Source organism: Cyclopterus lumpus, chromosome 21 (assembly GCF_009769545.1).
Source record: "Cyclopterus lumpus isolate fCycLum1 chromosome 21, fCycLum1.pri, whole genome shotgun sequence".
Classification (NCBI taxonomy): domain Eukaryota; kingdom Metazoa; phylum Chordata; class Actinopteri; order Perciformes; family Cyclopteridae; genus Cyclopterus; species Cyclopterus lumpus.
In genome coordinates, this window is record NC_046986.1 from 16,122,206 (window position 1) to 16,136,099 (window position 13,894).

General features: G+C 40.0%; 1 protein-coding gene across 1 annotated transcript in view; it reads right to left on the bottom strand.

Annotated features, from left to right (window-relative positions):
- lrp1bb (low density lipoprotein receptor-related protein 1Bb) overlaps positions 1-13,894 on the bottom strand; it is a 172,887-nt gene that overhangs the window by 37,628 nt on the left and 121,365 nt on the right. Inside the window, exons 48-57 of the mRNA XM_034561869.1 lie at positions 13,732-13,881; positions 13,382-13,504; positions 10,293-10,412; positions 9,277-9,405; positions 8,701-8,823; positions 6,928-7,068; positions 6,505-6,692; positions 5,148-5,331; positions 4,970-5,055; positions 1,962-2,084 (exon numbers count right to left, since the gene is read on the bottom strand). Of these exons, the coding sequence (XP_034417760.1) occupies positions 1,962-2,084; positions 4,970-5,055; positions 5,148-5,331; positions 6,505-6,692; positions 6,928-7,068; positions 8,701-8,823; positions 9,277-9,405; positions 10,293-10,412; positions 13,382-13,504; positions 13,732-13,881 (1,367 nt within the window). The remainder of the gene's footprint in view (positions 1-1,961; positions 2,085-4,969; positions 5,056-5,147; positions 5,332-6,504; positions 6,693-6,927; positions 7,069-8,700; positions 8,824-9,276; positions 9,406-10,292; positions 10,413-13,381; positions 13,505-13,731; positions 13,882-13,894) is intronic.

The window sequence follows — 13,894 nt, forward strand, 5'->3', positions numbered from 1 at the left end:
ATTTGCATTCACAGCTGTACTAGCTGCTAATACAGCGACGGTGAAAAGCTTGAGTCAATATGCATAAAAACCCTTTTTCTTTTACTAAAAATGCATTGCATTGCCTGATCTATGTCATGCAAATGGATGGTAATGCAGAACTCTGTACTGTATGTTTAATCAGAAAACATTAGTTGATTTGCTAAAAAGTTCCCCTTTGTATGAGTATGTGTTAACGGTGTAAATGTAACTAGTGTGATTAAAGCAAGGAGAGTGGAGAGACATTATTGATTCTGTTCATTTCATTGCGCTAATCACTGTGAGACAATTGGTTAAAATATATGTGAAGATATTTTATATAACTAAATCTAGGAACTGCATCAATATCCCCAAACATGTCTGGCCTTTGAGTCTGTTGTTTAGAATAAACAATCATTGTGCCAGCTGGCAGATTCAGCCAATGCCTTTAAAACCCCCCTTTTACAAAAATATGAAATGGAAATGCCAGCCATGCAATTTGTCATTAAGTAAAACGATGTGCTTTGACGCCTTTTCTGTCACCATTTGCAAGAAAGTATATGATTTTGGCAAAAGACTAAAGCAGTCATTTAGACAGAACTGAGCTTAAAACATTACTCCTTCTGCAGGATACATCCAAACTGCTTCGTCTGGCAAAAAGGAGTTGATTCTCATTACATAAATTTCTTCTGGTTGACTTAATTCATAATATTTCACTATTGATCAAAAGGGTTGCTTTATGTTGCACTGAAGGTTAACTTGTGAGGAATGTCAACATTGAGATGAGGCTCATCAAAACACAATGAATCAAGAGAACATTTACGTTGGTCTATGCCGTCTCACAAACCTTTTGCCATTAAAAGTAGAACATGTTCCTGAGAAGACTCATCATCACTCATCTCCATTATTTGACCAATCTAAATAGTTTTCACATGTAAAAGGCAATTCTTTTGTCACTATGGCAACATTGACTGTTTCAACAATGACAGCGTCTCACTTCATGGGACGAAAGTATGAAACACTGGTTTCTTTCAGCTATAAAAATCACACCTGCTGGAACATCACTGATTAGCCGGAAGATAACAGCAACATCCTTCAAAGTTTCAACCCACAGGACAGTGCAACTTAAGTGTACTTGAGATAAACAAAATACATGATATAATTAAACTACATTGTTTTAATTAAACCGTAGCATTTAATTAATCTCTGCCTTGGTCAGATGAAACTGGAAGAGAAAATAATCCTCAGAAATACTCTCTGCCCACCAATCTTTTCTTCCCCATATGGCAAGCCCATACCAGTAGCACAGGATATCAGTGGCTCTTTTAATTAACCCAATGTGAAAAGCTCCTCGATCTGTGTCTCAGACAGTTTCTCCTCTTGCTAAGCTGTGGCTCAAACAGACACTGCGCTCGTAATTGAGCTGAATGAGCTAATACACCAATGTTAATGAGATGTGGGCCCAGCAGGTGTCCTGCTGACGTCCGAGTGTCCCCAGTGTCTGGGCATCCATCCCACGACCCTGACGAACCTTGGTGATAATACCAGACAGAACCACTGTGTCATTAGGCTTATTACATTTATCTGAAAGCCACTGATGCTATTCCTATGATTACAAACACACATTCATTGTTGTCAAGATAACAGGCCGTTGGCTGCCGACAGAACAAATCCATTTTGTTGACTTTGTAAAAAGGCGTCCATCATCGGCTGCGCATCGACAATGAACCACTTAAAGCAACAGGCTCATTTTTTCTTAAACTCAAAGAGACAACACTATTTCATAGAATAGAATGCAAGTTAAAAAAAAGTGTAAACAATAAACAATACAAGTGGATAGAGCAAGGAAAGAGTCATAAATACAAGTTGGACAGGTACCAAGCAGAGAAAAGCGAATGAATCTTGGGTAAAGTGGCACAAGGCACCTTATAGCATGCAGTCACAGCAACTAAATCCTGTGGTACCTTGAGGTCGCTCCCATTGAGGCGCATTCTGTTGATCTTTCGACCACTTGGCCTGGTTGAGTCCACCCAATAGATGAATTCTTTCTTGTAGTCAAAGTCTATGTGGATGATGTTGTTGAGGCCCTGAGGATACAGAGGAGAGAGAGCACAAGGAAATTAAAATGTCATGTTTCCTTTCAGTGGCTATCAAACAATAAGATATCTTGAGTTCTGTGTGAGGGTGAAAAGATTATTAGGAGACACTTTTATTGGCAACAGAGTTGAACAACAAATATATATTTATTTTCTCACCGTACAACCCCAAAAGTTATATTAATATCCAGGTCTAAAGATCCTTCTTTATAGCATATGTTGGTTTTCTTAATATGCATCTTAATATGCTTTATTATCATATCCATGACCATTAGAGAAGTAATTGGCAATGAAAGTCTTGGATCTCAGGCTCCCTTAAAAGATGCACATTATATATATATATATATATATATATATATATATATATATATATAGAGAGAGAGAGAGAGAGAGAGAGAGAGAGAGAAATAAAAAAATCACACAGGTAAAAATATTTAAAAAAAGTCTTGAACATTAAATAGTGTAAGTTAGGCCTACAATATAAACATTAATACAATATAGTTATTTAAATGTGTGAATAATCAAGAAAGCAGGGATATAAATAATTGGAAGTGCTGAATATAAATAAAACTAATAGATACAATAAGACACACTCTCATTTAAACAATACAACAGGCGGCTCACTACACTCAAAGTGTATTTTTATGTTTCAAGGCCATTTTCTTCCGTTTAAAGTATGAGACCAAAAACCCAGGTAACCAATACTCAACATTACCTCCATGAATCCTGTGAAGGACTGGAGCTGCTGCAAAGCTAATATAATATTTTGTTTTTTTCTCTGTCAAAAAAAGCCAATCCAATCCAACCCAGTGAGGTTAAGTGTAATGCATTATTTCAAATGCCTACAGGTGGGAGTACCAACAGGATGAGAAACATAGCAAACAAGCATCTGTGTGTGATGTGATATGTACTGTACAGGCAATATTGATTCAGGAGGTTTTCCCATAGGTCCCAATGCTTGCAGCTATATAGAGCATTTGAAGAGCCAGTGAAGTATCAAATGCTCTGTGAAGTTGAAGTCCTATAAAAGCAGAATGGTGAGCTAATCCCCTACTTTGTCATGCTCCCACGACCCCCCTGTCAGTCAGACTGAGCTGCTCACCAAACAAGTGCCCCCACCCTGTTGTCTCACACTATGGGTGCTGACAATGGGTGTCAGATAATCTGACAGGCAAAATGAGACATCTTCATCGGATCATCAGCACCCTCACAGACAGGTGCCAACGTGTCCTGGGGGAACCCTTCTTCACTCTTATATCAGCTAGAAAGATGAAACCCGCATGGCCTTTTTATCAGTGGCTCTATCCAGAAATACATCTCCCATTCATTTTCCCAGTAGACGCTCTATAGACCAACCAACCACAAAATGAATCACAAGCTTGTAACAATAGATTCTGAAAATAGATTTTTTTATTCGTTGTAAAATAGTGAAAGTACTCAAATCAACATCACTGTCAACATACCATTGATTTCCTGTTCCACAAATTCAACTATTTTTCTTTCAGATTCAAGACATATTTGTCAGTAAAACCTTAGGGCGGTGGGAAACAAAGTTTATTTCCCAACTGTACTACTTTGTAAAACGTATTGTACTTTAAGTACAACTCTGGCATTAAGTCATTTTTCAACACTACAGTTGCGTATTTGTCAAATACATTTATATTATACAATATATTTTGTCGCCTGAATTTATGGATTGCTTTCCATTAGCAGCTCATGGAAAGTAAATCTACAAAGGAGAACTAAAACAGAGCAGCTCTGAAACACATGTCTTTGAACAATGTGTTAGAGTGATACCATTATATTTAAAGTGAGTTGTGTTCGTCGAGGGAAGACACATTTATGCAAACAGCAAAAGCAATACATAAGGGTAATGATTTGGCTCATTGGAAATTTAAATAATATCATTAACAGATATTCTGAACGGCTATGTAACGGTGTGGTAAAGTGATATGAGGTCAGTCAAGTATCCACCACCACTTAGTAAAGCAATGTGCATATTTCCCTCTCTAGCTTCCATTAACATGCAGCAATTAAAGTGAGTTGTGGCTGATGAGAAGTCCGATACAGACAGTAGAGTACATGCAGTCAAGAGGTTAATATGACTATTTGAGAGGAGACTGTAGGATACCCATAGGTTGATTGACAGTAAATCACAGCCAACCATTTGTGATTATCAGCAGTCAGATTCAAGCATCGCCCGGAGCAGCTGAGATGACACCTCGTCATAATTGAAATAGCTTTTCCATGGGGTCCTTCACAGGGTGATTCAGTTCCCTCTGCCCATGTGGGGAGGTTTAGGAAATATGTTGGACGGTGAACATCTCATTTAAACAGAACAATACAAATGTCAGGTTGGATCCTAAAACTGGCTGGTGAATATAACTCCTTGAAGCAGATTGTTTTTGTCGGGTATTACTAAATGTGAGGTAATACATTATTTTTCAGCGTTCAAGAATGTGCAGCTGAATCAGGTGTTTCTGAGATCAAGAATAGCAAACATCAGTGGTTAAGTAGACTGGAGCACACTGACGGGGCACATTTTTCATAGTTAATGTGTCCTTTTTGAAATAATTTTATTTGGCATTATGTTATTGTCCACCATTTCTGCAACACAAAACATTGTGTTCACTATTCAATAAGTAATCACTTGCAAAATCTTGAGCTGCTATCTGCAAAGGTACCGTTTCCTCCACACATTTAGCAGGTAGACATCTAATCCCACAATTCTTCAATATATAGCTGATAGACAGGGCAGGGGAGCGGATAAGATGGCAATTTGATTGACAATCTGTTGATGGCTCTTTGCAGAATGTCAATCTGATAATGGTACAAACGTCCCTTCAGGCACAATGGGGGTAATGTATATTACCTACCTGTTTCAAGATGGTGTAATTTGAACCATCCACACTCAACTTTCGGATCTCGTGGTGGTCTGCCATAATGAGAAAAGGCTCTTCAACTGAAATGAGGAACATACGGCGTTAGAGGACAAGTGGGATTACAGTTACGCGCCGATATTCTGTAAAATGTGGGAGGAAAAACCAGACTGACCTGACAGAGCCTTGCATGTATTGGGGTTTCGCTCCAAGGCTTCATAGCCGTCCACACACAGACACTTGTAGGAGCCGTAAGTGTTGATGCAGCGCTGGCTACAAGGAAGGGTCGTGGAGCATTCGTCAATGTCCACACACGTCTTCCCATCATCCTTCAGGTGGAAACCAGGCCAGCATTTACACTAATGACAAAAAGCACAACAATTGTTAAGATTAGAGTCTCATTGTTGTCATTAAGCCATCTAACTATTTCAATCAATATATTCAATCAATCCGCAACGACAGACTAAAAAAAAAAAGCAGGTAAGCAATGAAAATGTCTCAAAATCTGGCATCCAACATATATGATGACATCAAAGCTGTGAAATAGACATCCTGTACCATGGCTCAAAAAGAAAAAAATCCATCATACGCCAGTTGTACTTCACGCCCCAAAATGACTGTAGTGCCTGAATCAGCTGCTATGGACCCACAGCAAATCCCTTTTTTATCCAGTTATAACCTTGAGGGCCTTAGTGCCGATTTCCCTGTTCAGGCCACAAATGGATGAGCCAAGGGTTGCATTGATGTGCTCTTTGTCCAGCTCTGCCCCTGACATGACAGGGAAGAGAGGTTTTCTGTGCTTTCAGCCAGTTTTTGTATGCAGTTATCACCGTTTCATGGAAGAGTAGGAATCGGAAATCCAGGGACGAAGGCGTAAACTGCAGCAGTCTGACAACAGTGATGACCACCCGAGTAGTCCAGCGGACATGACCGTGAACTGGATTCAACCCTGATATCACATGCCACCATTGGAGCGCAGACAGTTGTTGGACTCTCCTCACAGCATTCAAGGTTATTAAAAAAGTGTGTATGCTACGATGCATTTTTATCTGTTTGATTATGTGAAAAGTTAGGGTTAATTCCCCTTTGGTCATTAATCATTAATGTCCACGGTATTACAAATATAGCCTCTAAATTTCACCTGCTGCTTAGAACTAGATCAAGCCTGTGAATTAAAATGTTTGAATGTTAAGTGTTAGCTGTGACTCCTGTATACAAACAAGCACAGTTTACTTTAGCACCAAACCACGGTGACTAGGTTGTTCTAGATGGGGTTATATTTAGTCACCAAACATACTAAGTTCAGTCCTCCGTCTGTGGATGTTGTTACCTGCAGACTAACACACGGATAGTGTGTTTTGTACTGCAATGTTTTGTACTGCAATGTCAAAAGAAATATGGTTCAATTTCCATCTGGTTTAAGATTTTACTCGAAGAATTAGGCTTTAGGGCCTAACTGTAGGCAGCAAGTAATTCTGAAGAGGAGTGCCCTTCCAAGCTACTGAACCGGGACTAGTCCACTGGTCACTTACCTTGAAGCCCACAGGAAGGTCTTGGCAGTCCTGCGTGCACCCGCTGACTCTGCGGTTCAAGCATTCGTTCACATTACAGTTCCTCTCATCTGACTGGTCTCCACAATCATCTCTCCCATCACAGAGATTCCCCTCAGAGATGCAGCGTCCATTGGCGCACATGAAGAAGGAGCCGTTGCACAAGCTTCCTGAAAAGAGCAAGACATGAATGTCACTGGCAAGACGCTCTTTAATTTGTCAACAAAGTTGGGGAATGTCTTTGACTAGACAATGGATCTCGACAGATTAATTCCTTTCAAGAAATCTCTCCTGGTTGTAGGGCCTTTTGTTTCTCTCATATGTCCCCACCAGTTTCCTGTGTGAGCGGTGCAGCTGGTGACACTGATGAAGAGATTCCGGTAGCGAGCCAAACAGCAGTCTTACCTGCGGCCAGACATTTTAGGTTGAGAGGTAGTTCGTCAGAGTGGTCGGGACAGTCTGCATAGCCGTCACACTCCCACTGAGAGCTGAGAAGACACCGGCCATCCCCGCAGCGAAACTCCTCCGATCCACAGGAGCGATAGACTGAAGAAAGAGAGACAGACACTTTTTCATCAAGCTATACTTGGGCTCAGCAGTGACCCAGCTTCAGTTTAGGGTGGGATTTTACCAGAATTAAGAGCAAATAGTGAAAAACAAAGCTTTCTACAGCCATTGCTCATTTAATTGAAGCAACCATTCCTGATTAACACATCAAGCCATCTGGAGGCTTAATGGTGTGCACAGCTGCATTGGCCAATATTTCAATAAAAAATGTTTCATAAGCACCAGTCATCACAAATCAAGGCTGTGACAGAGAATTTCTTCGAGTCGAGACACCAAAAATTGTATATACCCAAATAATAACCTGGGTGTCCATATGTTTATAAATACCGTAGTATCACATCTTTTTACTTTATTTAAACCCTCAATAACTCAGGCCTAAAATACCTAATATAAGAATTGTAATATTTTAAAAGCATAACAAATAAGAATATGTATCAATATAAATCCCATTACATAGATAATCATTCTATCATTACAAAATATATTACTGTAACTCGTAATTCTGCATAAAAAACAGGCTACGATCCAGAGAATGCAGTGAGTATATAAACACAGTTTTTTTTCTTCTTTAATGTTCTTATAAATAATTTTTACATGGCAAGTGTTTAGGGTTTTTACCACATTATGGTATGTTGTAATGGTGCTTAATTCCAAATTCAGAGCATATCTATGATGGATGGGCCTGCGGCAACCGCCATATGACTGCAGTGCAGAGTAGCAATGATGAGCGGGACGGTGTGTCCCATATGCTGGGACTTAGATGCACCAACATGCTTTAACATGCACTGACATGCACTGACATGCATTAACAAGCTTTAACATGCATTAACAAGCTCTAACATGCACACATAGCCAAACCAGCTACGTGAACTAAGGACAGAGAAGCTCAGATTACTGCTCGGACTCCATTCTTTGCACAGGGCCTCAATACTCCATTATGTTTTGGTCCGTCATGATATCAGTTTCATAACAAGATTATCTTGGCCAAAAGACTTATATCAGTCAAATCATTTTTAACTTTATTTATTGTGCGATTTGTCTCTGTTTTCGACTAATTAATTACATTCAAAATGCATGTGTTGGGGGGTCGAGAGAGAATCTCTTACTCAAACTGTACAAAGGGGCAATTTATAAAGTGCTGGATGATTTACACAATATCATCCTATATATGTATTATTATTAACATAACATGTTCAAAATATCACAGCTATCGTCAATACCAGTACATCACGACACCCATAATCTTTTCATAGTAAATAGTTGTTTGCTGCTAAAATAATGGTCTGAATTTAGAATTTGGCAGATCTAACTGGACTTTATTCTGGGCTTCATTTGCTTGCATGGTGACTTTGACTTTTATTCACTTCAACTTCATTCGCTTAAATGCCTGTCCACTACCGTGGGGAACCCCTGTCCACTACCGTGGGGAACCCCTGTGCAAAGTTCAAATGGTATATGTAAGTCCAGCATTGCTATGTTGAAAAACTTTTTTTGTTTTTGTTCTACTTGCCTAGAGCACCTTTCAATGAATTATATTAATTCATATCAATATAGTATTGGTGAATACGTTGTTGAATATTAAAAGCAAGAGAGCAAAATAAATGTACTTGCCACATTCCACTGACTCATCAGACCCGTCTCCACAGTCGTCATCGTGGTCGCAGACGAATCTCTGGGCGATGCACGCTTTGTTGCGGCAGTGGAACGCGTTGTCATCACACGTGTTGTTGGGTGCTAGGGCATGAAAACAAATGGTCAATTCAAAGGCTAATCAATGGACAGACACATTTCCTAAACATGGCATGGCATGACATATGTGTAAAACATTTACAATGAAAATATTTAGGCTTGAATCAAAGTAAGACAAATGAAGTTTGAACTCATTGGTGGAAGGAAATCCAGATTACATCACTTAGAGAAGAATACCAATGGGCAAAAACATCCATTGTACACTACTTACTTCCCACTATATGCTTGTTTTCTTTTTTATGCCTGAAATACACTTTGCAAAGGGATTTACATTAGGTGTTTAGTGGGTTTCATGTTGTATGCCTATTGTTTTATACAATACAATGTAATATTCTATGTTGTGTAGTGTAAACAAGCAATACTTTCTTAATTCAGGGTTTACATAAAGTGTCTTTTCTACATTTAGGGAGCTATTCAATGTGTTGAGCCAGTGTTTACCACAGCCAGCTGCAGAAAGCTCATCACTCCCATCAGGGCAGTCCCGTTCACCATCACAAAGCCAGCGTTTCGGAACACAGGCATACGACCCCGGGCAGCTGAACAGCCCTGGAGCACATGTCACTGAGCCTGAGAGGAAAACAGGACCACATGCTCCATTTTCACAAGCCAAAGAATACAATGGGTCAAATGCCCCACACAGGAGAATGAGTACAAGGGACACTGAACTGAAGCAGATGTATTTTGTGTTGTTGGGATGGTACCTTCTGTTATCAGTGCACATTCACCAGCAAAGCGAAGCTCTTGTTCTGCCCTTTCATGGAAATATCAGACCATGGTTTTGAACTGATACCCCGTTATAACCTGACCGAAGTCTTAATTTACTTCGGACAGCAGTTCCCCTTTTGCAAGCTAATAAATAATGACAGTGCTGTTGTGAGAAACAATTAATTACTTTTGTGGATTCTGTAATGTCATCAATACTCTCCTTTATTTTAGGGTTGCCCTTTGAGACAAAAGAGAGCAGTAGTAAAAAATTGTCTGCAATGAGAAACAAAGGTAAATACAGAAGATCAATTAGGCATGTATAGCTAAAATGCATATCTTGTTTTTGACCGGAACTATCTCTGGGAAACCTTTGGGGCCTTTTCATTAATATTTCCATGACACTCCATTACAATCCAATTACACAACCAATGTTCACAGCAATTCTTGTCTCTTTATTGCGGTTGGGTTCTTTTTATTTTACTCTACAATGCATTACACACATCTCATTTGCCCATTGAAGAAGCTGTGCCTCTTGGGCCTCGGTGATGAAAAATCTATTTGCCTCAGTGCCCATTTGAATCGTCAGAAAGGCCTGCGGTCTCATTTGTTGTCTCGTTAAGATTGTTTCTTTCCGTCCATTCATTTCCAGCTCTGCTAGGGGAACACATGGAGCTATCGCACGCGATACAGCGGATGTGACCTTTTTACACCAACAGCAGATTCCTCATGACATCTGAAAGGGCACTAACCACAGATCTGCACACTCTCGTCAAGGCCGTCCTCGCAGTCGTTCTCTCCATCACACAGCCATTGTTTGGCAATGCACTTGTTCTTCGAGCAGGCAAACTGGTTCCACAAGCACGATGAGTCTGCAGAGGGAAACAAGTTTCAATGCCATAAATCAAACAAAGTGAGGAGGAAACAACAACAAAAAGTGGCATACCCTATAGAAGGGGCAGCTTGTTTTAATCAGAACACAACAAGTTGGCTGGCTATTATTTGCCGCCTGCTACGCCTGTTTTTCTGCTTCACAGCAAACACGAGTGTAGTTGGCCCACAAAAGACTGTAAATATAATATAAATAATGTCCTTTTATCTAACAGTAGAAAGACATTTTGACGAATACTTCCGGTTTCTTTGCAGGGAATAAAAAACATCAACTGAACCCAACCCAAGTGTCTAGACTGAATATCTTATCGATATCAAAGCTTTTAAGTATTAATTATTGAAGTATTAACTAGGCTGCTATGGTAAGAAGAAACAGTTGGATGTCAACTAAGAGAGCACTCTGCTGATCACTGTGTAAAAGCTATTGTGTGAAATGTGGATATATTCATAATCTGTGATGACTTTGTGTCACTGAGCCGCCCACTCTCCCTGGGGAATCGTTCTGTGGTCTCGTTCCCTCAGATGTCAGGCCTGACAAACTCTGCCAGCGCTTTGATGAGATGTTGAGAGAAGAAAGAGGGGGGGGGGGTGCTCCAGGTCACTCCACAGTACAGAGAGTTGGGGTGGGGTGGGGGGATAGGGATGGAGTGTTTCTCACAATGTGTTGCTGTGCTTCCTGTCAGACTTTGTACATCACAGAAGATTTACATGCCGAGATACAAAGATGTAAGATAGGGATAAGATAAACATTAAATGGCTAAATCTGGAAATCATTATTATCCAGTCTTTCTGTCGGTGATACGGAATTTGCACTTCAAATCCTGCTTCCACAGCTGTTTCAAGTGTAAAACAAAATAGCAGGTCTACAGCAAATTAAATGTATCAAAGAAAGTCTTTAATGTCTCATTTTCAATAGTGTTTCACACAGTTGAAAAGTGACAAAGTGACAAATGACTATTTCATCTAATCAGCTGTGGAATTTTAAATTTCTGAAATGTAATGACATTTTCCTCAAAACCACTTTGACTGTGCAGTCAGATTATCAGTGGCTGGAGCTTTTTATATGGTAATTAACTAAGAGGAATGGGAATATTGTCTATTCGTCCTGAAAAGCTATTCAGAACTTCTCAAAGAATCGTGGCATAATTCATATCAGCTCTGATATAAGCGCATTTGAAGCATGGGATGTTATAATTTCACACAGGCACAAATTACATTTTATATAAAGGAATGGAAATGCTGTTCATGTGTTATGCATCTCTCTAACAACATTCATGGCCAAGTTACAAAATAAATCTGATAACTCGAAGAGCATTAAATATAAAAAACTGGATTGCACTGAACTGCCTTCCTCTATCTGTTGCAAGTGAAAAGGTGCTGGTGAATTATCCAGGAAGAGCAAAGCAAGTAAGAAATCAGCAACATTCAGTCAAACACTCTCAAAGGCAAAGACATCTAAGTTCTCTGGTCACATGTGATGTGTGTTATTAGTCCCTGACGTCACTAGTCCCAAACAACTCGAGTCTGGGTGGTACACAGAGTAAAAACACCGTTGAAAAGGGAAGCAACTAAATTCCTCATTGTTCCTCATTGAGTGAGAAGAATCCGATGTGTTTGGTGTCGATAATTGCAAATTGCAATACCTACATCACTCTCACCTCACAGAGAGTGCAATACCAGGTTTGTACACAGATGGCAGCACTAACTGCTTCATGTGTGCTGCATGACTTCTCACACTTTAATAGACTTGACCAGCGGTCGGGACTCACAGAGAGGTGGCAGGAGATTTCATTAGGGTCGCCAAAAGAATTTGCTGAACTTCTTCCATAGTCCTTAAAAATGTGTATCTGCAGTACACATTTGAGCCACAAGAGGGATACTTAGTGTTTTAATTGTTCTGATAATTGTAGTCTACTTATAACATTGAATATAATAGGCAAGCATATGTTGTTTCTTTACTGGTGCGAGGAAATACAAATAATTAAATAGCCTGTCAACCTTGCCTCAATGCATATATTTGGTCTCATTTATAAAGTATTTTAAGAATATCTTTAATAACACATCATATCAAACTTGTGTCTGGCTGTCCAGATAGTCTATGTGCTAGAAAGGCAATATATTAGGCTGACAACTCAAATACAGTGGTTTGACATTGTGTGTGTGGACTACTCTATCAGATCAAATTACCTTGCACATGTATGTGATGGTGAGGAAGCTCAACAGCTACCTATAACCAATAAAGCATATAATATAAAGCACCCCGTGCATTGTGCTACGGTGCCAAAAGCAATAACACGTGAATGGTTGCGTGTGTAAGCTATTGGTTTTGAGGGCAAATTATATTAATCCATACCATGACTTAATTATGGTCCCCCCCAGTTTAATTGGACGGATCTTGACTGTCCCAGTTAGCTCTGCATTCATTTGCACGGATCAAAGCATAGGTAAGAATGCTCTTGCTGCTTCTGGTGAAGGAAGTGGAGGAGTGGTATTGTAATTCGTAATCCTTTCATATGTCCCTGCTTTCTGTTGAACCCACACTTCCATCTTCGGTTTCACTGACTGATACCTCAATTAATTAATTGCAACGCAGGAAGTGCTGTATATCATTATTTAAAGAGAGAAGCGAAAAAAATTAATGGTGTCCTCACTCTCAATTCAGGGTGGAAATTAGATTTTCAAAGAAGCAGCAACACACACTTGAAAGATCTCAAAAACACATTAAGACGGGGTGGCAAAACAAAGTAAAGAGAAATTGCCTTTTGGCATGATATACAGTTGTCTCTATATTTCTGTCTCCTCCTTATGTCCTGTATGTAATAAGAGTTGCCGGCCTGGATCTATTCAAAATGACAAATCCCTCATCTATTTCTACCTGTTAGAGAGCAAAACATAATTTGAGTTTATTGTGCAGAAGCTCTCCCATGAGAGGTAAGATATGTTGGTTTACCACACTGGAATTCATCTGCTCCGTCTTCACAGTCCTTTTGGCCGTCGCACAGCCACACGCTGGAGATGCAGTTCCCACTCGGACAAGCAAAGTGGCCCTCCTCGCACTTCTGCCCATGGGAAACTGGGAGGAACAACACAACCAAGTCAGTCCTCTGGGCCTTACCAATGATTGAGGCCATTATCTTTTTCTAAGCTCTCTCTGAATATCTTATTCCACTGTCATAATTACCTCTGAAAATGAGATCTGTCTTTAAGTCTTTTCTAATTGAAGCTGGCTTTCTTAATCTGTCCCTGAATGCACATGCAATATAGTGCGCGTCACTGTGTGTGCTGGTGTGTGGCGCTCACCCTGGCAGTTGGTCTCGTCAGCGTAGTCTCCGCAGTCGTTTGCACCATCACAGATCCATGTTGGGTGGATGCACAGTGAGGTGGAGTTGCAGCCGATAAAATCCTTTTCCATCACCCCCAGCTTGTAAAAGTGAGAGCAGTCTGTGTGGTCTGAATACAAAAC